This window comes from Ascidiella aspersa, chromosome 7 (genome assembly GCF_963924565.1).
Source record: "Ascidiella aspersa chromosome 7, kaAscAspe10.2, whole genome shotgun sequence".
NCBI classification, from domain to species: domain Eukaryota; kingdom Metazoa; phylum Chordata; class Ascidiacea; order Phlebobranchia; family Ascidiidae; genus Ascidiella; species Ascidiella aspersa.
In genome coordinates this window covers 19346926-19372516 of record NC_139453.1, presented here as the reverse complement: position 1 = coordinate 19372516, position 25591 = coordinate 19346926, and the positions used below count along the sequence as shown (strand labels likewise).

The 25591-nt window shown below is 35.6% G+C and overlaps 1 protein-coding gene across 1 annotated transcript; it reads left to right on the top strand.

Annotated features, from left to right (window-relative positions):
- Positions 1-25354, top strand: LOC146138168 (mannosyl-oligosaccharide 1,2-alpha-mannosidase IA-like). The gene is made up of 13 exons (XM_083394796.1): positions 1-168; positions 15266-15405; positions 18345-18539; positions 20568-20668; positions 20803-20914; positions 20993-21168; positions 21708-21808; positions 22576-22692; positions 23622-23737; positions 23977-24190; positions 24309-24481; positions 24561-24676; positions 25114-25354. The coding sequence occupies exons 1-13, from the start codon at positions 9-11 to the stop codon at positions 25217-25219; spliced, it is 1827 nt and encodes a 608-aa protein (XP_083250922.1). The 5' UTR covers positions 1-8; the 3' UTR covers positions 25220-25354.
- Positions 25355-25591: the final 237 nt, after the last annotated feature.

Below are 25591 nucleotides of genomic sequence, written 5' to 3'. Positions count from 1 at the left end.
TTAGAGCAATGGGTAAATTGCAGCGCATAGTTTTGTTTGTTGGATTAGGTGTTGTTGCTATATTTTGCTATACTATGGTATTTATGTTGCCTAAAAATGAAAACTTGGACATAAAAAACTTATTTGAGCACCAACATGACAACAATGATGCAAGCCATCAAAAACCGTGTAAGTCTATATTTTAGTTATTCTTTTGTTGTTTCTATTATTTAATGAAGTTGATTTTGTTTTATACTGTGAACTGAGAATGACCCAGAAGCCCAGTGTGCTTGTTATCATGGCACTTTACACCGCAATATTGGATGTGCAGCTCAAATTTTGAAGTGTGCAGTTGTGCAATCAAGGATTTACCTGGTTAACAACCACCATAGGTCTTTTCTCCTTTGTAATTCTGGCAATTCACCTAACTGAAAGTTGCCAGATGGAGTTTCAGACGGAAATACCCCGTGTTTCCCTGGTTTAATAGGTTATTTTCTGGTTCCCTTATTGAATTTTTTTTTCAAAGTTACCTTATTGAATGCTAAAAAAATGCTTGGTTGTTGTCCTGGTGGCGTAAAGTGATTATCATTGCATTAACGTAACATAATATATTTTGCTATGTTTGTGTACTCAGGGCGCGTTTTATAGATCTATTGTAAAATGTGCATGCCTGTTAACCGCTGAAAAAGTCTGGGTGATATTAGCATCAATTTTATAGACTATATCTTAGACTTAGACCAATGTAGGATCAAGACCCAAAGTTAGGCCGTCTCACAATTCTTCTGGGTCGCTTGTCAAGATACAAAGAGCCTTTAAAGTTTATAGACAAATTAAAAAAAAAAAGTTTTTTAGGTGTCCCGTTAAACCAGCGGTTCCCAAACTTTTCTAAAAATTTTGCTTGGCGGACCCGTTGCAATTATTTTGAAATTTCGCGGCCCTATAAAAATTCAAGGGTCAGATAACCCATGTTTCTTGTAGTACACTAGTGCAGTCACGATTCTTTCTAATGTAACAACTTTCTAACTAATGCGAACGATTCGCTGATAACAGGTAGTACAGCATAACAAATGCTTTATGATGTCACAAGAGACATCATAAAACACGCTATATGATTGAATAATTAAGCATAACTATAAGACAGTCATGATGACAGATAATGTTTAAAACATAGACTAATGTTTAAAAACATTCGCTAAAGCCTAATGTTGAAAAGCTTAAAGACTAATTCTCCTCGCGGACCATTTGAAAATACTTTACAGACCCCAGTTGGTCCGCGTACCCCAGTTTGGGAACCGCTGCGCTAAACATATAACATTATTGTTGTATTCGTAGAAGGTTTATTGCTCATAGATGTAGAAGTAAGGGGTATTCCATATCAAATCATCACAAAAATTGAAATTTTTTAACCACTCGTCTCAGATTTTCATGATATTTATGTTGTGCAAAATATAGCTCAAAAAAATAAGTTTGCTAAAAAAATTTCGAAAAAATTCCTAAAACGCTGTAATTTTAGTAAAAATGGAAGTAAAAGTATGTTTTCTACCATTTTTGGGGTCAGGGAGTCCATTTTTGGAGTCAAAATTACATTTGGATAAAGTTTAGAGGCCAAGGGGCACTTAAAAAGAAAAAAAATGTTTATGTTCCGAGCGAAATGGTGAAAGTCTGCAAATATTTAGAAACCCAATATTTTATTCGTTTATCCTTTATAGCAAGATTAGTCAAATAAGCTTAAAATGAATCTTTAGACTTTTTGGAAAAAGGTTTTATAGCCAAAATTTTCCTCTTAACCCAGCTCTCCACAAAATCACTTTCCCTTTTTTATCAATATCCAACATGTTTAACAGTCCCTTAGTCCTAGTATGTCAACTTGTGACAGTCATTCCTGGTAGCTTTTTCGATGCAGCAAATCACCGAAGCAGGTTCCATCTTCAATTGTTTACAAATCAGTATATAGGCTGCATCAGGTAACCAAGTAACAATTTTAAAAAAACATTGAAGCAATAGACAAATAGTATCAATGAAGTAAATAAAAATCTAGGACAAAAAGTGTGGTTTGTCTTAAGGATTGAACAGTTCTAACAATGTGAGCTAATATAATAGTTTTAGAAAAAATATTTTGTTTAGCTGAATCACGTTGCTCAAACAAATTTCCTGCAAGTCATCTTAGTGTCTCCTGAAGAGCCATATTCTGTTAATCCTTTCTAAAATATCATACAAAATATACGAAGAGCTTTCATAAGTACAAAAGCGCAGATAATGAATACATTTATCAGGGGAATTGTAGCCAAAATAGTAAGAGTTCCATTTTGGCTATAAAACCTTTTTCCAAAAAGCCTAAAGATTCATTTTAGGCGTATTTGACTAATCTTGCTATAAAGGATAAACGAATAAAATATTGGGTTTCTAAATATTTCCAGACTTTCACCATTTCGCTTGAAACATAAACATTTTTTTTCTTTTTTTTAAGTGGCCCTTAAGGCCTCTAAACCTTATCCAAATGCAATTTTGACTCCAAAAATGGATTCCTTGACCTAAAAAATGGTAGGAAACATACTTTTACTTCCATATTTGCTTAAATTATAGTGTTTAAATGTACATTTCCAATTTTGGGGAGTCCAAAAACCCCATCTAGATTCGAAATTTTTTTTGCAAACTTATTTTTTTGAGCTATATTTTACACAACATAAATATCATGAAAATAGAGTGCGACAACGAAATATACGTACTAAAATGATACAGTGGTTGATGACAATTATTACCTCTTATTTGCATTTTTTCTACAAAAAGTTACACAATCAAATCAATTAGAATTCGCCTATATACTGACACTGGTTGTAAAGTGTCATTAGCAGGCTGGCATCTTGTAAGCTTTTCTGGTGATTTTGGACACATGCAAAACAAAAGCGAAAAATGTAATCCAATTTAATAGAAATTGCTTGCTGAGGATCTGAGTCACACAGTGCTCGGTTTCATTCCGCTACCTTCCTGCCAAACATCTTTGGCATGAATTGCTCTTTTCATAAGCCTGTGACATCATTTGGCGTGGAATATAGTCAGTAGGGTTGTATAAAGTAGAATCACATGAGATTCCAGAATATTAGGGATTGAATCTAGAATAATCAAACCAGAATATTGAATCCTGGTATATTTTTAATAATCATTTTAACTTTTATTTTGTTTAGGAAGATTAATGATAATATACCCTATCATAGGTGAAAACTAATGGATCCGATCCGATACTGAAGTCTTTATCAGTGTACACGTACAGGAATTTATTAAAACACGTAAAGGCTTAAACAAGTGGATTCCTTATTCAAATAGAATTCAATACAAAACAATGTTAATAAAACAGAAACAGAATCAGTAAGTTAAACATCATTGCCAAACACTTACAAGTAACTCACAATATGAGCTCCTACCGCGACAAGGTAGTAACCAGGGCTGGGGAGCCGGAGCCGGAGCTGGAGCCCGGAGCCCGGAGCTAAGCATTTTCTCTGGAGCCAGAGCCGGAGCCGGAGCCATTGTTATTTTTTTTTGTGGAGCTGGAGCCGGAGCCGGAGCCATTTTTATTATTTTTGTGGAGCTGGAGCCGGAGCCGGAGCCATTTTTATTATTTTTGTGGAGCTAAAGCCATTTTACAATTTGTGGTGCTAAAGCTAAGAAATTATATTTTGTTCCATCTCCAACGTTATTTAGCCAAAAGCAATTTTTAAAACTTGCCATTGAATAAGTGACTGGTGGCACCGGAGCTGGAGCCGGAGTCATTGGGTGTGTGTTTGATGGCTCCGGAGCTGGAGCCGGAGCCAAAGGATTGAGTTTTACGACTCCGGAGCTGGAGCCGGAGCCATTTAATAATTGTCTGATGGCTCCGGAGCTGGAGCCGGAGCTAATGCTATTTTACGGTGGCTCCCCAGCCCTGGTAGTAACACCAACTGCCGTAAGGACAACTACAATGTCAAGGCACCATGTGCTCAGTGACCTTTGACCGCAAGTCATAGAATGATCACACAATTAAATAGGTCATAAAGTACTTACATAAAAATGCGGTTTAGCAAGCTCACTGTTAATCTTAACAAACTCACTGTTATTTTTTTTCTTAAAAAAGTGAATCGCAACGAATAGAAACATTAACGAACACTCGGCAATGTATAGCAAACGCAAGAATAGAAACATAACAGTCCGTCCTAACACCAACTCATTTACTGCGTTGATGTGACACGCACAATAGGGCCGTCAGTACAGCAATGTACCTTGGCTCCCTCGTATACCATCACAGCAACCGATCAACCTCAAGTTGACAGGACGAAAAGTAAGAACCCGATGATATGTTGACGAACTCATCTGTCGCTCGACGACCACCGTACTTATCATCTGGGCGAAGCATCCAGCCATTGGATATATTTCCTTTTACCTTCTTGCATTCTTTACACGCGTTGAAGTAATATCGATTCCGCTCATCATTGGAGAGATGTGGACATTCACCACAGTCTTCGTACTGCGCTGCATCTGTGATTTTACTGATTACACGCACAACTCGTTTAGTGTGCTCTTTACTAGGCTCGCTGACCTTAGGAGCCACTCTTACTGGGCACGACGATCTGGCCAAATTGCCAGGGCTTTTCCATTTCTTCCGACCATGGAAGTGGTTGTCACCAGGTTTGTGCCTCCTCGGAAAAACACCAACACAGTAGTGACCACTAGACGACATAAAGAGTTCAACGTCTTTGTTGAACATTGTTGCTCGACCACGAGCAAGATCAAGTACAGCACCTGCTTTCTGGAGTGACGACCTGCTAAGCAACAAGGGCAAGTCGTTCTTGACGACAGAAACGTCAATGCTGCACAATTTTCCACCAACACAAGCAGGAATTAGGGCTTGGGATCTGGAAATGACTTTCTTTCCGTCACCAAACTTAAAAACCGTACGCGAAGGAGTGATTTTAACGTCACGCTTAAACTTGAAATGTAAATTACGTAAATAATTTCGCAGCCACCGTTCGCCACAGACAGTTTTCGAACAAGCAGTGTCCATAACTGCCGACTTGTAGGTTTCAGCTACGCAACTGTTGGTAACACTTGAATATAGCACAATGTTGACTTCATCGTCTGAAACATCATTAGAAGAAATAGACGTATTAGAACTTTTGTGAGGACATTTTGCCGCCCAATGCATTTTAGAATCACATAGGACGCATCTAGATATTTTCCCAAACTTATCAATAGGATTAAACTTTCTTTTATTAAAACCTTTTCGATGACTTGGATTACTGGCTACGTAAGATTCTTCTTTGACGTCAATATATTGTGACAGTTTATCAGAAATTGGGCTTTCAGTAAATATGCGTTGTAGAGCAGACTTCATGGAATCAAACGTAAGGTCACTTGCAAATGTCAAAGCCAATTGTCGTTCTTTAGAAGTTAAATTTGCGCCATCCAACAGTTTAAAAGAAAGAATTGTATCTGGCAATTCCATCTCGTGAAACGTCATCTTATGCGATAAATGTTCAAACTCTAGAATGTAGTCAATCATCGTCATATCAGTACTTTTATCAAACCTTGTAAACTTCGTGTATGTAGAGTATGCATCATCTACAGATTCCGTCTTGAACGCTGCATCGAGTTTTCCAATCAACGTGGACATTCCACTCTCTGCGTGTAGTTCCTCGCGCGTTAATTGCGAAACAGCCTTTTCCGCTTTCGAGTTGCCCTCTAGGCCCTCCAGTAGAACAATAATTGCTTGTTCTTTCTTGACGACGCCCGTGACAAGCTGCCACATTTGTACCTTGTTCTTCCATGCAGAATAAGGCAAGTCGTCTTTAAACTTTGGTGGAGATCTCTTTGCACTTGTTGCCATCTTGTGTGTTTACAGCTGGTTTCCTGTAACCATCCTCTGCTACCATGAAAACTAATGGATCCGATCCGATACTGAAGTCTTTATCAGTGTACACGTACAGGAATTTATTAAAACACGTAAAGGCTTAAACAAGTGGATTCCTTATTCAAATAGAATTCAATACAAAACAATGTTAATAAAACAGAAACAGAATCAGTAAGTTAAACATCATTGCCAAACACTTACAAGTAACTCACAATATGAGCTCCTACCGCGACAAGGTAGTAACACCAACTGCCGTAAGGACAACTACAATGTCAAGGCACCATGTGCTCAATGACCTTTGACCGCAAGTCATAGAATGATCACACAATTAAATAGGTCATAAAGTACTTACATAAAAATGCGGTTTAGCAAGCTCACTGTTAATCTTAACAATAGGCGTAGCCAGGGGGGCCTGAGGGGCCATGGCTCCCTAAAAAATTTATGAATATTTTACTGTTTTAATTTGTTTATTGGCTTTTATGAGCAGTACCACAACAGTTGATCAAAGGCATGCCACGCCTTCAATAGTCATGCATTGTTACGTCACAAATAGGGATGCTCAAAGTAGAATATCGAATCCTTGGATTCGAATCCAGATGGGATTCGAATCCAATTCTGCCGTTTATTTCGGGTAATTGGAACCGATTTAATTTAATGTTTTACCGCCGATTGTTGCGCCAAATTGCACAAACGCGTGTGGTAAGTTGGCCTGTCGCCGCGGCGACCAATTTATAGTGCTTGCTTTAAATGCAACCTCGTAGTGCAGTGTCAGTGTTTTTTCGGGCGACCAATTACCGCGTCTCGCGTTAACGTTCGTCTAATAATTAAGTGTCAATCAAGCGTTATTGGGCGAGGGGCTAACGTGTAATGTCTGGTGTGGAGTTTGCAATTTCCCTAAATGCGTTAAGTTGCAAAAGTAACATAGCGTTGCAAAACTTGCTGGCCGTCCACAAAATGCGCTATGGGGTTACTTAAGTTCAACTTTAGGCCAATATTCAGGAAAGTTATGCAGTTATGCAAAACGTAATTGTCAAGATTTCGAGCAATAAGACTTAACAATGCTTTCAAAATCAGGACCGAATTGCTTAAGACTTCTGTGTGCAGTGTTACATTTTCTCACTATTGGCAAAAATATAAGTTTTGGACACAACCTGGACAGTTGACATATTACAGTTTACAAAACGGCTTCAGATGACAGTTGTTAAGAATGTTAAACATATGAGAGAGTTTTTTTATTATAATATACACATGTTAGAAATTTGTTTGGGCGATTTATTGCTGTGATTGTGGGCCCTGTAGGGTAGATTAAGAGTAATCCCTTCCCCAAACAAAATCAAGGATGAATCATTTAATAAAAATATACTAGGATTCGCTATTCTGGATTCGTTATTCTAGATTCGAAACCTATTATTCTAGAATACCTTGGGATTCTACTTTGAACATCCCTAGTCACAAACAATGTAGTTAATAATATTACGTTTACTATACATTAATGTAGTTTTACTACTTTTAGACAGTTTTTGCTCCTTCAAAGGTTTTTGAGTATTGCGTTAACATTTAGTCGGTTGCTGCTCGAAACGGTTTGCTAGCATTGTTATTTGTGTCCGTTACAGCAGTTTTTTTTTTAATTTGTGTTTGTTACGGCAATACGATGACAAAAGCTAAACAAAAAAGTTCAAACTTTTGCCCCCCTTCAAAATTTTTGGCTGGCTACATCACTGTACCCTACAGGGCCTACAGTAACAGCAATTAATCGCAAAATACTTTGCCAACATGTGTATATTGTAAAAAAAATCGAAAATGTTTCCATTCTAGACAACTGCCGTTTGAATCAGTTGTGTAAACTGTAATGCATAACTACATAAAATACACACAAAAACATAAAACCCGATACAAATGCCAGGTAGTGGTCAAGTTTTTTTGCCCATATAATGAGTACAATGCAACACAATAAAATATTTAATTCAAATCTGTTTTATAAAGCATTGTTGTGTGTCAGATCTACCTAACTACGAACATGATCTGTTTATACAGTTAAAAAATGTGCTGCAACAAATTCAAAGTTTCTATTGCCAACAATGCCTAACCAATGCTTGTCAATTACACCATGCATAACCTTGCTGAATATTGGGATGAAGTTTACTCTTAAGTAACCCTATAGCCAGGGTTACCATGCTTAGACCAAAAAATAAGCACACTAATCCAAAAAAATAAGCACTCTACTAAAGATCAGGGACAGATCCAGGACTCCGGGGGTGAAATCCAAGGTTTCAGAAATAACGTTATAAAATAAAATAAAACTTGAAAAACAGCTATTTTGTATGCGCAAAACGTAGCTTAATCACGCAAAGTGCAAAAAAATGCGTTTATTAGGTTGAAATTGGCAAGTTAACCACCCTTATTTAATGCAAGCTTTGTCATTTTTTTCGCGTCAGAGCGCACCAGTTCTACACCTTTCAAACCGTGGTGCATGGCAGCATGAAACGCCTAATTCTGACCCTGCCTGGTAGTTAAGTTTGGTTCACTTGGCGGAGTTATGCTTGTAATAAAATTATTCTGGGTTAAATAACTTGGTAAATATAAATAAAAAATTGATAAAGAACGCTTTTAGAAACTAAAATAAGACAAACTAAGCACACAACTCTAAAATAAGCACGTTTCTTAGAAATAAGCACATTTGCGTTTTCTAAGACACTGCGCCCAAAAATAAGCACAAATCTTAGATATAAGCACGGTATGGCAACCCTGGCAATTCCATAGCGGTTCGCGCGCAATTGAAATAACTTTACAATCGGACAGGAATAACACAATCGGACTTGAATACGAGGTGTTGCAAACGTCAAATAGATGACTTTAAACAGCCGTAACTCCTAATAATCGCCGTTTTTAGTGTTTAGAATACACAAAACGTAAGATTTTTCGGTCTCCGCCCGTACCTGCCACACTCCAGCGATTTGGATTACTGATCATGTGACACAGTGGAGTATTCAGTTGGGGGGGGAGTGATATTATCATGTTTTGTTTGTTTTGGTCAGGGTTTAGCAAACTGTACGAAGCGGTAATGTTTTTTGGGGGGGGTCATGTGCCTTAAGCTAATGCGTAACCAAAATCTAACGCAAAACTCCGTTTTTGTATTTTTTTGGTCGACCGTAAAACGCAGTATATTTTTTCACTTTCGTTATTTGTTGAGGTTGGTCGATTATATTATCAAGTGTGAATTTGACAATTAACAACGCTAAGACAAACCGTCTTTCCTTTTTCTCATTAAAACGTCGGAGTTAGGCGCAGCTAATTTCTCTCTGTTCGTTGTCTGCTCTAATATTCGATATTAGTTAACAACGGATTGTTTGTTAACTGAAGCAGATTCTTGAATGGTGGTTTAATGATGACGCATTTCTAAGTCGCCCTTTTTTAATTATGATAGTTAACACAAAATTATTCTCTGTAAGCATATTCATATCTAAGACGTATTTAGTGTGTAATTGACACAACTTATTTCCCCTCAACCGCAGCTTGTATTTTAACTGACTCGGCACACTGCTCGGCGCAGATGTTGCACTAATTGTGGCATAATAACACCCGGGAAAAACGATTTTCGTTTAATATTGCAGGTGGCCAAAGACGTGCCTGTAATTTAACGCTAGTTCCCTACATGGAACTTAGAAAACTGCGCTGCTGATAGTTTATGATTCTTCCAAAATCAATCACACATATTTAACGGTCTTGTTTAGTTTTTCGCCTGGCAGGAGTGTCGACGACGCACGTGTTTGCATTTGCTGGACGTTAATTGTTTCTGATTAGAATGTTTTATGACGTCATTACAATCACTATTTTATGACGCCATTATTCATTAACGTCAGACGGAAAATAGGGGAATTCCCTAAGTTGAAAATTTGGGACACTCCCCTTTCAAATGGTCACGCTACGCACCTGATGCCAATGCATATGCCAATAGGCGCCAAACTTTCAAAATTCCATGGTGTTTGTTTTGAATTATTCCAAAATGCTTTTTCATGCATAATCACCAACAAAACACAACAGTTCTTATGAAACAGATTTAGTACTTCCGTAAGTTATTATTGAAACAACTCGGTGTGTCTCTCGGAATTCTGTCGTGCAAAGTTACAAATACGCGCTAAATGCTGAAGGACAATAATATATAGTGGCAATCTACTCAGCTCATAACAAAAAAAGTGGTCAGTCTGTGAACGACACAATATTTACGCAAACACGTTTATTTATTCACAAATTTACTTAATTAGAACGGCGTTTAAGTAATGCTTGATGTCAAATCGTAGCATATCTGTATACCTGGCGATGCTTGCAAATTTTTATTACTTAGGCCTCGTCGTTGCGCTAGTACTAAACAACAAATTGTTTTAATTTTTCGCTTTGGATAACTGTTTTCTTATCATATTAAGCGGTCTATCATCGCAGCGTGTTTTAAAATTAATAAATTGTTAGCTCACATGCGATAGTGTCCTATATGGCGTATCAAATTAAAAAAACAAGCTCAGTTGGTGGGTTGATGCAGATTTTACCAGATGAGGTGAATCCCCAAACACAGAATTCTTTTGTAGGTGATTTTGTCAGCTTTCGTGCGATTTAGTTGGGCCTTAAGGTTGACTTTCATCTGGGATTGGCAACGATTTTTCACGTGTCATAGCTAAACCCTAAAGGTTGGGCCTGTAATAAATTTTACCTGACAATTTTTTTTAAAACAACCTTTCATAGTTGGTAGTTTATATTTTCAGAATATTTATGGCGCTTTAGGGGGAAATCTTACTTCAAAACATATACTACCCGATGCATCAATAAATTTAAAATTTACGTATCATAAATGGCTACAAAAGACGGATAATAATTTACACTGGCGGGCCGTATTTTGCGAGTATAGGGCGTTTTGACGTTCGGCACCTATGCATATGCCATACCTGTCTATTTAACCGGAATGGAGACTATCATGATTGCAAGTTAAGCACTGCCAATCTAAGTAAGAACACGTCAACACACAACAATTCTATGATTGAAATTGAATACTTATTGAAATAATTTAATAATTAATCTATATGGTTAACACAAGCTCTTCGTCACTAAACACTGTGCTTTGCACTTTCTTAACTTTCTTTCAGAATGGTACACAACTAAATTAATTACTGCCGATCGTGGTCCGTAATGTTCCTACATATTCAGCGTTTCAAAAATGTATGTGATTAGAAACAACCACAAGTTTGTTTGTGAAATGGAACTTTAAAAAAATTTTTTGGGAATTTAAGGCCGATAAGTTGCCAAGTCTCCCGCATCGTGCCATACTTTTCATTATTCTGCCATACTTGTCGCAAATTATATATTTTTGCATTCGCCTAGAGTGACTTTCTCCTGACCCCCAAAACCCACCTATTGGATCTGTCACTAATAACTGTTTACAATAGGCGAATTTTCCAGTTCCTTTTAGAAAAACAGTATGTATTAAATACCTTGTATATAACTGATGGAACAAATTTGGGGGTCTGTTATATGCAAGTTTAACTGTAGTCATCTGTCATCTGTGGCCATTTGACCTTCCTTCGTCTATAGTAGGAGTGTCCAACTCAAACATTCCGGCGTGCCAATTTTTATTTTATAACTTCTTCCCGTGCCAAAGTCTAGTAAATAATTCTTTCTAATATTAAAAGCAATTTTTTAAAAATAATAAAAATGTTTATTTGCACATGAAAAGCATTTGTTTATTTAATCAAGCAAACCATTCATAATAATTGTCCAAAGCTGCTTCTTTGCAAACGTTTGTTTACTCAGAAGATAGGCCTTAAGCTGTGTAGTAGCAGTGCGCAACTGCGCATTACTAACATTTGATTTTTCACACCAAGCTGTACAATTATGTGATTGCTCCACTACAGTATAATTGTTATAATATCATAAGTAATTGTTTCTTTGTTTTATATTGCAAATAAACAAACAATGGCAATTGGCTGTATGACAATTTAGTGTATTTTGACAATTGTCTAAATAACAAAATGCGTATTTTTGGGAGGCTTGCTTGCCATTTTTTATTACGTGCCGCGTGGACCCCTGGTCAATAGTAACACAATAGTGTTTTTAGTGACATTTTTCTGTGGTCCCTACAGGCTGGCAGAATCTTGCCGGCCTTCTGGTGATGCATTTTCCGAAAAAAATCTTCAGTATTTTAGTCGCTCCCCTAAAGTTAAATGCTGTGTTTGCTCAAGAAAAGTATAAAGTAAAAACTGCAAACACACAACAATTCTATGGTGGAGATTGAGTACTTTTTGAAATACAATCTATATGATGATAGGACTAGATTTTCCTTACAAAACAACGAGCTTCGTAAAATTTAATTAAAGACAAACAATCCTGTGCTTAAACAGCAGCGCCCTAATAGCGTCGGTCAACCTAGGGGTACAAATGTTGGCATACCTGTCTTTTGTCTATTTAACTGGAATCAATGTGGGAGTACTTAAGAAAGTCAATATATAGGAGTACTGAAGCGATGCCTGTTAAAGTAAAAACTGCAAACACACAACAATTCTATGGTGGAGATTTGAGTACTTTTTGAAATACAATCTATATGATGATAGGACTAGATTTTCCTTACAAAACAACAAGCTTCGTAACTTTTTTCAGAATTGCTCAACAAAATTAATTCCTGCCAGTTGTACTGTACTGCATAATGTTACTACATATTCGGGCATTTCAAAAAAATATGCGTAGGAACAGCCACGAGTATTTTTTTAAATTAGCATGAAATGCTCATCCCAAAATATGCCAGTGACATGTATAATGAAAAAATAAGTTATTTGTGCACAAGTTATACTGAGCAATTTCTCAATTACTTGTATCATAGTCTTACATTATAACTACATGGTGATTATTGCCCTAGTCACAACAAAGAGAGCCTAATGTCTCTACTAGCCTCGTTATTATTTACCTTCTGTTTATATATATATATAGATGTACAGTAGGGTTGTTCAGATTTAACTTTTTTTTGAAAATTTATGCTTCCTGCTTGATTTCCCATTATGTGTCACATAAAAATGAGTTTCGTAAGTTTTCAAAACAATGGGACAACATTTAGGGGCTCCGCAGACACCCCAAAGTTATCACACTGAAATTGCTAAAATCTGGGACTTCCCCTAACACAAAACTGTATGTTTTTCTTAAAAAACACAGAAACCTTGTAATTTTTATATTAAACAATGGCAAGAAAGCATCACTAATCTATTTTGCAGTTTTACATAGCTTAAAATGTATTCTTAAAGCCCCCAAATTTCCACTTTACCTCGTTTTTGCAGCTGTCATTTAATTTATCACATATGTACAATAAAATATATTTTAACAAATTGTATATTATGAAAAGCAAAGTATTTTAATCAACAGTGAATAAAGAAGGAATATAGCAAAGGAATACCAATGTAATAGTTAAAAAATGTAAAAAGGAACATCAATGAATAGCTTTTATTATTTTTTAGCCAAGGTTTTTTTTTTAGAAAATCTGGGTATGATCGCCTATGATCTTCAACAGCTTGTAGCAAGTTGTTTGTTGCTGTGGATTGTCCGTTAATATAGCAGCACAATCTGTGTTTACTTTTAACCCCTCTTTCTGCGGCATCATTCACAACTTTAACAGTACATGAAGACTTTAACTTGTTGTACCCATTATGAGCACCATGAATCGGGAGAATGAGTCGGCCAATCACATATCTGATTGAGTAGCGTAAAATAAACTAGGAATCTGTGCCAATCAAACCTCTAAAGTGGTATAACTTTTGATTTTATGATGCAAAACTTGAATGCCTTCGTGAAAATCTTCAGGTTTTTGCAGTTGCAAGAAGATTTCGGGCAATTGCTGCCTTTGTGTCCTTGGTCATTTGTGGGTGGTTACTAAACAAGGATAATGTGACAAGTTTGTCTAGAAAAATAGCATCATTACCCATCTGTTCAGACCACATAAACATTTTTTGCCTTAGAAAACTTGTCCCATCCACCTTGTACTGTGTGTTGCATAAGCTGGATCGTCTTCTTCTTTCGTATGGACGATCTTATTATTCCAGTTCAAATGTCCGGGCAAAAGTCGAGATACCAGCGGATAGTCTCATCGTCCTAGAGTGTCAGACCATTTGTCCCACTTGGTTGGCGATATATCGGCACCGTGAGACTATGTGATCTGCAGTCTGTTCCTCCAAACCACAGTCACAGAAGCCCCATTTATTAATGGAAGACCTAGCACGTCCGACCCCTATTCTGAGCCTGTTAAGGCGAGTCTAGGCTCGAATAGACAGGCCAAAACCCTAAGGCTTATTGGAGGTGGTGGGGCAATAGTGGTGGAGAGGGGTAATCTTGCTCCTTGTTCCATTTGGTGGCCATCCATTCACCTACACCAGAGCTTTCACATTTCTGCAGTGATTTGAGTGCAGCTGGTACAAAGGAGCATCTCGAGGATAGTAGCCTTTGGTATTGTGGCTCCTCTGGGGCGAAGCTAAGCGGGCTAGATGCCTGCCAGGGTAGGAATGTGAGTGTCCTGTCCACCAGATGCAATGCGAGGTATGTAGACATGGAAATCCAAAGTTCTTCCATTGGTATTGACTGTCCGACAACACACGTTTAATTTCCTTGTTATTGAGGTGGACTAAGAGTCCTCTCAACACTGCGCCAATTCCCTTCAGCATGCAAGATCGCCAAGTCATCAGCGTATGCTTGGAGACTGTGGCGGGCAGATCACTGTAATAAACATTAAACAGCAAAGGAGCCAGAACTGATCCCGGAGGCATGCCGTTTCTAAGGCGTCATAACCTGCTTTGATGGAGCCGTTGTTTGTCTTAAAACAAAGCTGCGATTATGGACAAATTCCATGATCATGCTGACCATGTGTTTGTTAAAAATATTAATCCCTGATTATGCTGCTATGTTAAATGACAATCCTCAGCAACGCGCAAGCTTGCTACAGGCTGTTGAAGATCACAGGGGATCATAAACAGGTTTTAAATAATTCGATAAAATGTATTTTATTGAATATATGTGATAAATCGAATGACAACTCTAAAAATGGGGTAAAGTAGGGCTTTGGGGGCTTTAAGAATACATTTTAAGTTACATAAAACTGGAAAATAGATTAGTGATGCTTTCTTGCCATTGTTTAATAACAAAATTACAAGGTTTCTTTGTTTTAAAAAGAAAAATGTACAGTAGCGTGCTAGGGGAAGTCCCGGATTTTAGCAATTTTAGTGTGATAACTTTGGGGTGCCTGCGGAGCCCCTAAATGTTGTTCAATTGTTTTGAAAACTTGTGAAACTGATTTTTATGTGACACATAATGGGAAATCAAGCAGGAAGCATAAATTTTCAAAAAAAAGTTAAATCTGAACATCCCTAATGTACAGCATGATGTATTTTTTAGATGTTAAAAAAGATTTTGGTGATGAGGTAAATAAGGCAGCCATTCATCGCAGCAAGTTTAACCCAAAGGATGCCAAGCAAAGAAGGCATTATGAAAAGTACCAAGATGCTCACCTAAATGCTATAAACAAAGCAAATGAAGTATGTATAATGTTTTGGTTTTGATTAGGCTCATACGGGTAAATGCAAAAATATGTACATTTTATAACAAGGGAATTGCTTAACACGTTCACTGCGATACGACCCACCGGTGGGTCATGCGTAAAGTTTAGCTACTGCGATGCGACCCACCGGTGGGTTGTACAACAAAATTACTGTGTTTCTTTACGTTCATGACGATGCGATGTTAGTTGCGCCTCAAATAGTTTTGAGGGTTTATAATCTTGTACTCATATAGTTAAACTTTGAAACTTAACATATTTGGCTTTTTCTTTAAAATTCATGTTTCTTATGTTAATTGGGTTTATTGGTTAAAAATTATAATCGGGTCCTATTTTTTCTTTATAAAATAGTGTGACGTTAAGTTATTTGAAGCTCTCTACGCCTACCTAGCGACAGTAATATCTAGCAATATATCTTCTTTTCGTAATGTTCATCAATATGCTATTGATGTAAACGCTAGTAAACCATAAAAATAATATTACAAATCCCTTGTTTGTTTTTTAGGGGTGAACAACTCAACAATCGGTGGTTTTATGGCGAATTAGTACAAAAAGTAAATTTATTTTAGAAAACTGTTGGTTGTACTTATTAGAATTTAGATAAAAAATGATTAAAAAGGTTGTATATTTTTGCAGTTTGGGCCAAAGGGTTGGGGGTGCATTTTTTGGAGTGGGTTTGAAAAAAAAAAAATTTTAAATGTTTCAAACCATAAAACAAATAAACCAAAGTGTAAAATATCTAATATTAAAAAAATTTACCTGGTAAATAACCCTATATATAATAACCCAATTATTGAACCACCCATGAAAACAAGGTCCTGAAAAATCCCCCCTAACAAAATATATGACAACCGCATCCCCATAAAATGATGCAGGATTCATTTTGCAACAATTAAAACAGAAATTACTCGCAATATATTTCCTACGATCTATCACACAAGCAAAAAGTTAAGCTTTACTCTATAAGTTGCTTAAAGTTATGCGACCCACCGATGGGTCAAATCGCACTGGCTACAATATAGTTTGTGTTTAATGCGATTTGCCCCACCGGTGTCCAAACGATTTAACTGTCTGAAAGAACTCCTTAAAGCGAAGAAAACATGTCGACAAAATTTGGCGTCAAACCTCTGGCGGCAGCTGGCGGTACAGAAAGTTAAAGGTAATCGCAACACAATAAAACAACGAAAATTTGAAATCGCAGTGAACGTGTTAATATTCTTTTTTTTTCTGAAATTGTATGCTACATATAAAAAAGTCTAAAAGTGCAACATATAGCATTTCTACATCAGAATGCTATGTTTTTAAACTAGGGATCATCCGAAGTATGGCGTGGACCAAATTAGGCCTACGCGTTTAAATCATACAGCCTGAAGAATATTTTCTTAGTCAACACAAAATACCATCATCAAAACTTTAATAATGGAAAGTTTATTCGGTGCAAATCTAAGATAAATTTTAATGCAGTTTAAAACCAAAAGGCACCCAAGTTTTCTTGGTTTAATAATATTGAAATCCACCAAATTCTGAACAAAATTTTAAATGGAGTCCCTGTGATGTAATTGTAACATATGTTGGTCATTAGCCACCACCTACCATGGCGACTGTTGACTAATGACAGAGGAAAATAACCAGTGGGATATAGCATGATATAGCCATTACATAGAAAGCTTATCAAAACAGTAGTTACATAAGACCAAATTATTATCATAAGAACAACAAGGTAATTGAGTGTATAAACCAGGGTAAACCAACCGTTTAGCAGAATTGGCTGCATTGCCGCGATTTAAAATTTCGATTTGGCCGCAAATCCTATTAAATTAAAGGGGTGACATCATAAGGTATGTCATCGTGGCGTCATATAAACAACGTAACTGATAAACACCTGCTCTTAGAAAGTGAACTTGTTCGTAAATATGAAAGTAAATCTCGACCTTATTGCGCAAATTAAGTTTACATGCCGTATCATGCCATGGTACGACACCTTTGGTATGATATATTTCCTTAAAACGATCCGCAAAAACATACATTTAGTAAAACACATCTTGCTTAACAATGATGGGTGCACAAGTGTTTGATGGATGTTAAAATGCGATATTAGACTCGATGATAGTCTCTGGAAAAATATAAGATCTAGCCTACATCAAACACTGTGCGTTTAAACGTTTTTGATGATTGTTTTAAATAAAGGCTACTGAAAGTTAGAATAAGTGGTGGGCCGCACGTAAACATCAGAAGGGCCGCAATGCGGGCCGTGGGTTGGACATCCCTGGTATAAACTTCGATGGCGCCTTTAAAACTAAGTTTGAATAGACCTGTGACGTCGCGCTTCAATAAGAGATGAAACGTTGGTGTAATTAGTACTGTAACTCAATGATGCAATGATGATTGGTCTAGAACAGCGGTTCCCAAACTTTAAAAAAAAAATTTCCTGGTGGACTCGTTGCAATTATTTTGATATTTCGCGGCCCTATAAAAATTCAAGCGTCAGTTGACCCATGTTTCTTGTTAGTGCAGTCAAGATTCTTTCAAAAGTAAAAACTCTCTAACTAACGCGAACGATTCGCTGATAACAGGTAAGACAGCATATAATAGATGCTTTATGATGTCACCAGAGACATTATAATAAACGCTATAATTATGATAGAATAATAAAGCATAACTAAAGACAATAATGATGACAGATAATGTTTAAAACATAGACTACTGTTTAAAAACATTCCCTAAAGCCTAATGTTTAAAAACTAAAAGAATTTTCTCCTTGCGGACCCTCTGAAACTGCTGAACGGACCCCATTTGGTCCGCGGACCACAGTAACCACTGGTCTAGAACAAGCAATTACCAAATTTTTTATAGCATCTTTGAAAGTATTGGCTTAACAATTATTTATGTTTCAGTCTTTGTTATTAAATTTTTTTCAAGGTTCTACAAATGAAACAAAAGATTGAAAATGAAAAACGAGTAATAGCTGAAAAGGAACGACTTGCAAAAGAAAACGAACTTCGTGAACAACTTTTAAAAGAAAGTGAGGTTATGGGAAAAATCACTCCTTATGATTCAAGTAGAGGATCACCAACAGAACCAGATGTTGTTGAAAAAAGAAATACAATTAAAGAGGTATTTGTATAGTTTGTTTATATATACATACCAGATTGACCAATATCACTTACTTATGCCGCAGACTCAGGGGCGTATCCAGAAATCCAAAAAGGGGGGGTCCCGAATTTTCAACTTCGGGAATTCCCCGTTTTCCGTCTGACGTAAATGACGTCATAAAATATTGACAGATATGACTTCATAAAACAGCGATTGTAATGACGTCATAATTAATAAAAAAAATCATCAGAAACAGCCAATTAACGCCCAGCAAAAGCAAACTTTTAGACGCAAAATACAACGTCACACGTACATCGTTGACACTCCTGCCAGGCGCCAGCTGCGAAACCGCTTAGTGTACAATCGTTAACTTCAGGAGAAAAACGAAAACAAGTCCGTGAAATATATGTGATCGATTTTGGTAAATCCATTTACGGGACTACGCTAAATTAAAAGCCTGTCTTTCGCCACCTGCAATACTAAACGAAGATCGCTTTTCCCCGGTGTTATTTCATTAGCGCAACATCTGCAAAAACGCCACTTCAATAGTTAATCTAGTTCAGTGTTTTTAACCTTTTTAACTGATTACACACGTGGCAAGCGAAGCGAGCACGATTTTTTTGGGGGGGGAAATGGCATTGTTTAAAATGTCTTGCAAGTTTTTATTACATTGCCGAAATTAAAAATAAAAGAAATGTTGAAAAATATATGTCCAATATTCCGAAAAAAGGTACAACATCATTGGAATAAAACACAGTTTGGACTAATACTGTAGTATTTACTGGCAGGGTACGTAACACACAGCGACGTATTAGAACACAAGTAATGAATAACGCAGTACTGCAACCTGCAAGAGTCCCGCTTATATACTGGCAGAGCAATACGTCATAAAGGTCGCACACAACAATCCTATACAACACAGTATTAGATATAACAACTCTACAAATACCAAAAAAAGATTAATACCTAATAGTCGTACCAATGAAGTCTAAATAAGAATAGGTCCCAAAACCTTTGTAATAAAACCTAAATGGTCAGTCAGTATCAGGCTTATACAACATTTTACCTGGTTAAACAAAACATAGATATTGGACAAAAACTAAACATGGACAAACAATCCTGTGCCAAAACAGCAGCGCCCTAATAGCGCCGGTCAAGGGGTACAAATGTTGGCATACCTGTCTTTTGTCTATTTAACTGGAATCAATGTAGGAGTACTTGCTGAAGTAGTACTGAAACGCTGCCTGTTCAAAGTAAAACTGCAAACACACAACAATTCTATGATTGAATTTGAGTACAATTGATATGCCTAGCATTTCCCCCTTTCCCTCTAGGCAATGTTTTTTGTGGTATTAAATATGTGTAAAAAGAACCACAAATTTTTTCGTGCATTGGTTCTTTTTTGTGTCTCCCATTTTTTGGCTGATTTTTTAGCTGATGTAGTTGCCAAGTCACCAGCATTCTGCCATTATGTTGGATCAATACCGATAATAATATTGATATATATATAGATACAGTAATAACTACTGATTTGCGTACATACGTAAGAGGCAAGTTTGAATAAAGGACATTTGTAGTTCTTGTTTTAAATGTAGCCATGTACCGTGATGTGACTGATGTCTGCCTTATTTTAGTTTTTGGGCTAGTTTGATGCATTTTAAAACTTCTGCAACCACAAGGACACAGCAGGCAATTTTGTTGAAGCATGTCTTCAACATTGAACTTCATAAATCTGGTTTTATAAGCAGCATCAGAATTTGTCTAGGCATTTGTTTCAAATTCCTTCTGTAAGACTGATTGCCAGACCCCATTAGTACAATGGTGCTGTCATTTGTCAGCAATAGTTCTGTCCAAAATGTAAGGTGTAGATCTGTGGGGCAAGCCCACATCCTGTTGCTTAAAGCCAGAAGAAAGCATGTAAGATTTAAAATTTTAATCTTCAGGCAAATTAATAATGATTTTATTTGCATAGCATGACATGTTTTGGCTCCGAACATCTTAATTTAACATAGGATTCTTAAGCACATCTGTATATATTTTTATTTTTAGATGATGAAAGTTGCTTGGAATGGATATCACCAATATGCATGGGGTGCTAATGAGTTAAGGCCAGTTTCTAAAACAAAACATTCTGCCAACATTTTTGGAAAGTAGGTTGACAGTTTTTATGTTGGTAACTAACACTTTGCCAACAATGTTAGACATTTAATGTTTTAAGGTCAGCTTTAAATAGATACTTACTCTTTTATGTTATGCATAAATATTAATGAAATACTTTTAACAGTGCACAGACCGGAGCAACGATTGTAGATGCTTTGGATACCCTATATATTATGGGGATGCACGAGGAGTTTCAACAAGGACGTGAATGGATAGGCAATTTAAACATGAATTCTGTAATGCATATGATATGATTGTGGTATTATAAATTATCAGTGTTAATATAAATTGTTATTTTTAATGTTTATTTTCAGAGGACAGATATATCTGTGTTTGAAGTTAACATTCGTTTTGTTGGAGGTCTTTTGTCAGCATACTTTCTTTCTGGGGACATTATATTTGCAAATCAAGCTAAGGCTATTGCTGATATCCTTATGCCTGCTTTTAACACTCAAACAGGCATTCCATATGCTTTGATTAATCCTCACACGTAAGAACTTTTACTTGCAGAAAACACAACAAAGTGATTTTTGTGTTATAAAAATTTTGTGTGTGCCCATGCCAAGTATTTACCCTGGCAGCAAAAGTGTGTTTTTACTTGCAGCCTACCAAGTTCAAATTGATAAAATATTTATCATTTACAAATAAATTATAGTGAGCAACCATACATTTGATAGACTGTAATGAAATATAAATATTTGTAGGATATCGGCTATTTTTTTTTTTATCAACATAACTTGAAAGTGTATTTTTAAAAGGAAATTAGTTCATGAAATCTATATTTTAGCAGTCCTTTTTAGCTGATAGTCTTGGTGTGGCCACAGGTCACAGGAAGGGCGTATCCAGCAATTTTACAACTTTATTACAATCCCCTAGTTAGAATGTTTTTCATTTACCAGGTTCATGAAAGTTGATATTGATTAACAAAGTTCCACATTAGTTGCAGCATTGTGTTGTTTCTATAAACATTTTTTGAACAATAACCTAGATCTCCGGTATTTTTTTTAAACCAATTACCTTTTATTACAGTAAAAGTGTTCGAAACTGGGGCTGGGCATCAGGAGGCTCATCAATACTTTCAGAATTTGGTACTTTATACTTGGAATTTGCCATGCTATCTAAAGTCACAGGTGTGTTGGAATAAAGAGGCTTCTTTATCTATAGTTTCTTATTATTTAGAAATGCAACAGTAGAATAATTTCGTGAGACTTGCTTGCTTTGCAACCGTTTTGCATTTCCGGCACACTAAGAGAGAAAAAAATCAGGGGCACACCAACCAAATATCCAAGACTGCTTTAGTCAAGAGAATGCTTTTTGGTTTTGTTGTACTACTTGGGTCAGAGAATAGAATGTGACTTTTAAATTGCTTTTAGAAAATTAAACCTGACAATTGTCTTATGTATTATTTTGCATAATTTGTCCTGGTAACATTTTCCTTGGAAAAAGTGAAAAACATTTAATTTGTTTTATTATTGTTTTAAAGTGATGAATTTAGTCATTAAACAATTATGTTTGAAAAAATCTTATGTAGATATTGTGTCTGTACTGGTGTACTGTATGTATATTTTATAAAAATATATAAATATATTTTATAAAAATATATAAATATAAAAAATATACTGATTATGGAATTTATCAGCATTATTTACTGACCTCTTTTATGTTTGTTAAAAATTACAATTTAGCTCTGAACCTATTGTCCATGCATCTTGTACAACATGGTTATTTAACCTAATTAAGCAACACTGCCCATAATTTATCATTTGTGTTTGAAATTGTGATATGATAAAATTTAGATGCGCGCATAAAGTGTAAATAAATCTGTCCTATAAATACTCATAATAGGTATAGTATTATTATACTTTGATTTCTATATATTCTTGTTTTTTTTATTTAGGTGACCCAATTTATCTTGAAAAGGTTGTTAAAATACGTGATTTTCTTAAGAAAGCTGATAAGCCTAACGGACTGTATCCCAATTATCTTAACCCACAAACCGGAGCATGGGGTCAAAGTAAGTAAAAAAATATTATCATTTAAATAAATTGATACAGCCTGTTAATAGGTGACCCTGAAGATTAACAGACATTAATGCAAGCAAAACAGGACATTTCAATTTAGTGCTAATAGGAAAATTAGTTACAACGTATGTCTTTGCAAACCAGGACAATTAAATGTTGTGCTACAGTTATACTAAAAAGTCTTTCTTATAGTCATAAAATGGCAAGTAAGGAATGTTATTTGCCGAAAAGAAAAGTTTTCCTACTATATTGAGAAAATCATAAATTAGGATGGTGCACATTTCTTACATTATGATGTACAGTATATAAGCTGCAATCAAAAATATTGCCTAATAAAAACGAATGCCAAACAAACATCCATTTTGATCCTAGTGGAAGTGTTTTAAATACTTAGTCCTAGAGTGTTAAAAATCAGAAGCAACAATTACCATATATATATGCCTCTTGTTTGCTTTTTTTAATCTTTCTTCAAATAATATAACAACACAAAAATATACTCTACCTATTTATTTCACACATGTTTGTCTAATTAAACTTGTTCTCTCAAAAATTGAAAATAGGTTATTGGCATAATTGCCGTTTATTCACTTCATTAAACAAAGTTCTTACATATTTGTTGACTGACTATATAAAACTAAGGTGCAGTAACAGGCAAATTATCCTGACTTTAGAGAGCTTAGTCTGTTGTCTATCAATCATTTTGTGACCATATATTTTTTCCACTTTAATCTGTTTTGACAAGTTTCCCCCCTCAGTAACAACCAGAGGTGGTAGTGAGTGACAAGCTTTTTTTAAAATGGATTGTTTTATTTATAAATCGATATTTACTTTTTATAAGTAAAATAATTTAGTTTTTCTAAAATATATCTGACCTAAACAAAGTATTTTCATTTTTTTTAAATGTACTCACGCTCTTTTACAGGACATGTTTCAGTTGGTGCATTGGGTGATAGCTTCTATGAATATCTGTTAAAAGCTTGGATCATATCTGGCAAAACAGACACAGTTAGTCGACAGATGTATGATGACGCAGTTGAAGTAAGTGTATGAGGACTACAAAATAAAAGCTATCCAAACATAATACCTTGGCAACCTACAAATGTTGATTTGAAATATTTTTTTTACCCTGGAGAATATTTTTTCATTGATTTTATTATTACTATTTTAAATCAAGTTTACATTTATGATGTAGATTGCATTAAATCTATTCAGCAAGGCTTCTTTTTTAATTTTTGAAAGCAAAACGACTGACGTCAAACTATTTTTCCTGTAAATAGGCAATTGAAAAACATGTTCTGGGTAAATCACCAGGAGGTCTGACGTATCTTGGTGAATGGCGTTCAGGCAGATTAGAACCTAAAATGGGTCACCTAACCTGCTTTGCTGGGGGAATGTTTGCCCTAGGTGCAAATGGCTCTAAGGATGAAAAGCATTACCTTGAACTTGGTGCAGAAATTGCCCGTACTTGTCACACATCCTACGACAAAGCAAGTAGGTAGTAAACATAGTACATCTTGCCAATCAAGCACTGCATATAATTGCTGATTTTTATTCTGGTCGAAAATTTACACCTGTTCCTGTTTAAAATTGTGTTAACTATTTTTTATAGCTTTAAAGCTTGGCCCTGAAGCATTTCATTTAAGTGGCGGAAACGAAGCTGTTGCTTTAAGGTCAAATGAAAAGTATTACATTTTAAGACCAGAAGTAATTGAAACATACTTCATCATGTGGAGAATGACTAAGGACCAAAAGTACCGTGACTGGGGCTGGGAAGCAGTACAGGTGTGTTACTAAAACATTTAGCTTACCTGCATAATAATTTATATTTATTAAATTGTTATGTTTGTTTCGTTAATTACAGGCATTGAAACAGCATTGTCAAGTTGAAAATGGTTTTACTGGTATAAAAGATGTATATGCTGGTAGTCCACAACACGATGATGTTCAACAAAGTTTCTTTCTTGCAGAAACTCTCAAGTACAATTTTTCAATTTTTTTTTGTTTAGTACAATATATACTTTTTAAGAGCAATTCAGTGATCAAACTATAACAATATTAACATGAATTGCCAAATCACTAAGTTCTGTTACTTAAGTAACTAAAATCGTTTTTAAAGGCATAGAAATTACTGAGGCGCCATTTGATGATATGAATCCCTCGTGTTTTAACTTTTATTCAAAATGGTTTATTTTAGTGTTGTTTGTAATCGAGGTTTGAATAGTTAAAGATTTACTGCGTATGTTTTCAAGCAAAATTGCATTAAAACCCGGGTATTGTAAATAAAAACAAAAAACACAAGAATCTTATAACAAGGTCTAGTTCCGCACCACACAAATTATATGAAAATTGTAAGGGTGATTTTTTTGTATTGATGTCACCCTGATTATGTATTGAACAGCCGATTTTTTTTGCAGGTATCTTTACCTTCTTTTCTCTGATGATGATTTAATCAGTCTGGATGAATTTGTTTTTAACACAGAAGCTCACCCATTGCCAATTACTAAAAATGCATCAAAATAAAACGTTTAATATACTATACATTCTACAATGGTTGCATCAAAATAATCAAATGCAGTTTGTTTTTATTTGAATTTAGTAATTTTAATTAAAATTTGTGTACATTTTGTTTCTCCAAAACTTCAATAAACTCCATAATTGTAATACATTTTTGCAGTGAAATTGAGGTGTTTAAAATCGCATTGACCCTTGCTGACAACGTTTGACCTTAACTCTTAATAAGTGTCAGCAGTAGTCCAGCAATACTAGTACCTTAATACTAGCATTGCTGGACTACTGCTATGATATAAAGCTATAAAGTTTGTACAATGCCTAAAAAAAAAAAACTATTAGTTGAAGAGAAACAATTAGACCAGTGTTTCCAACCTTTCTTAT

Excerpts from the sequence above, each read along its gene's own strand:
- LOC146138168 (XM_083394796.1), top strand. The coding sequence starts at position 9 with ATGGGTAAATTGCAGCGCATAGTTTTGTTTGTTGGATTAGGTGTTGTT. Across the intron at positions 169-15,265 it reads TGCAAGCCATCAAAAACCGT|ATGTTAAAAAAGATTTTGGT; the intron begins GTAAGTCTATAT and ends TGTATTTTTTAG. Across the intron at positions 15,406-18,344 it reads CTATAAACAAAGCAAATGAA|GTTCTACAAATGAAACAAAA; the intron begins GTATGTATAATG and ends ATTTTTTTCAAG.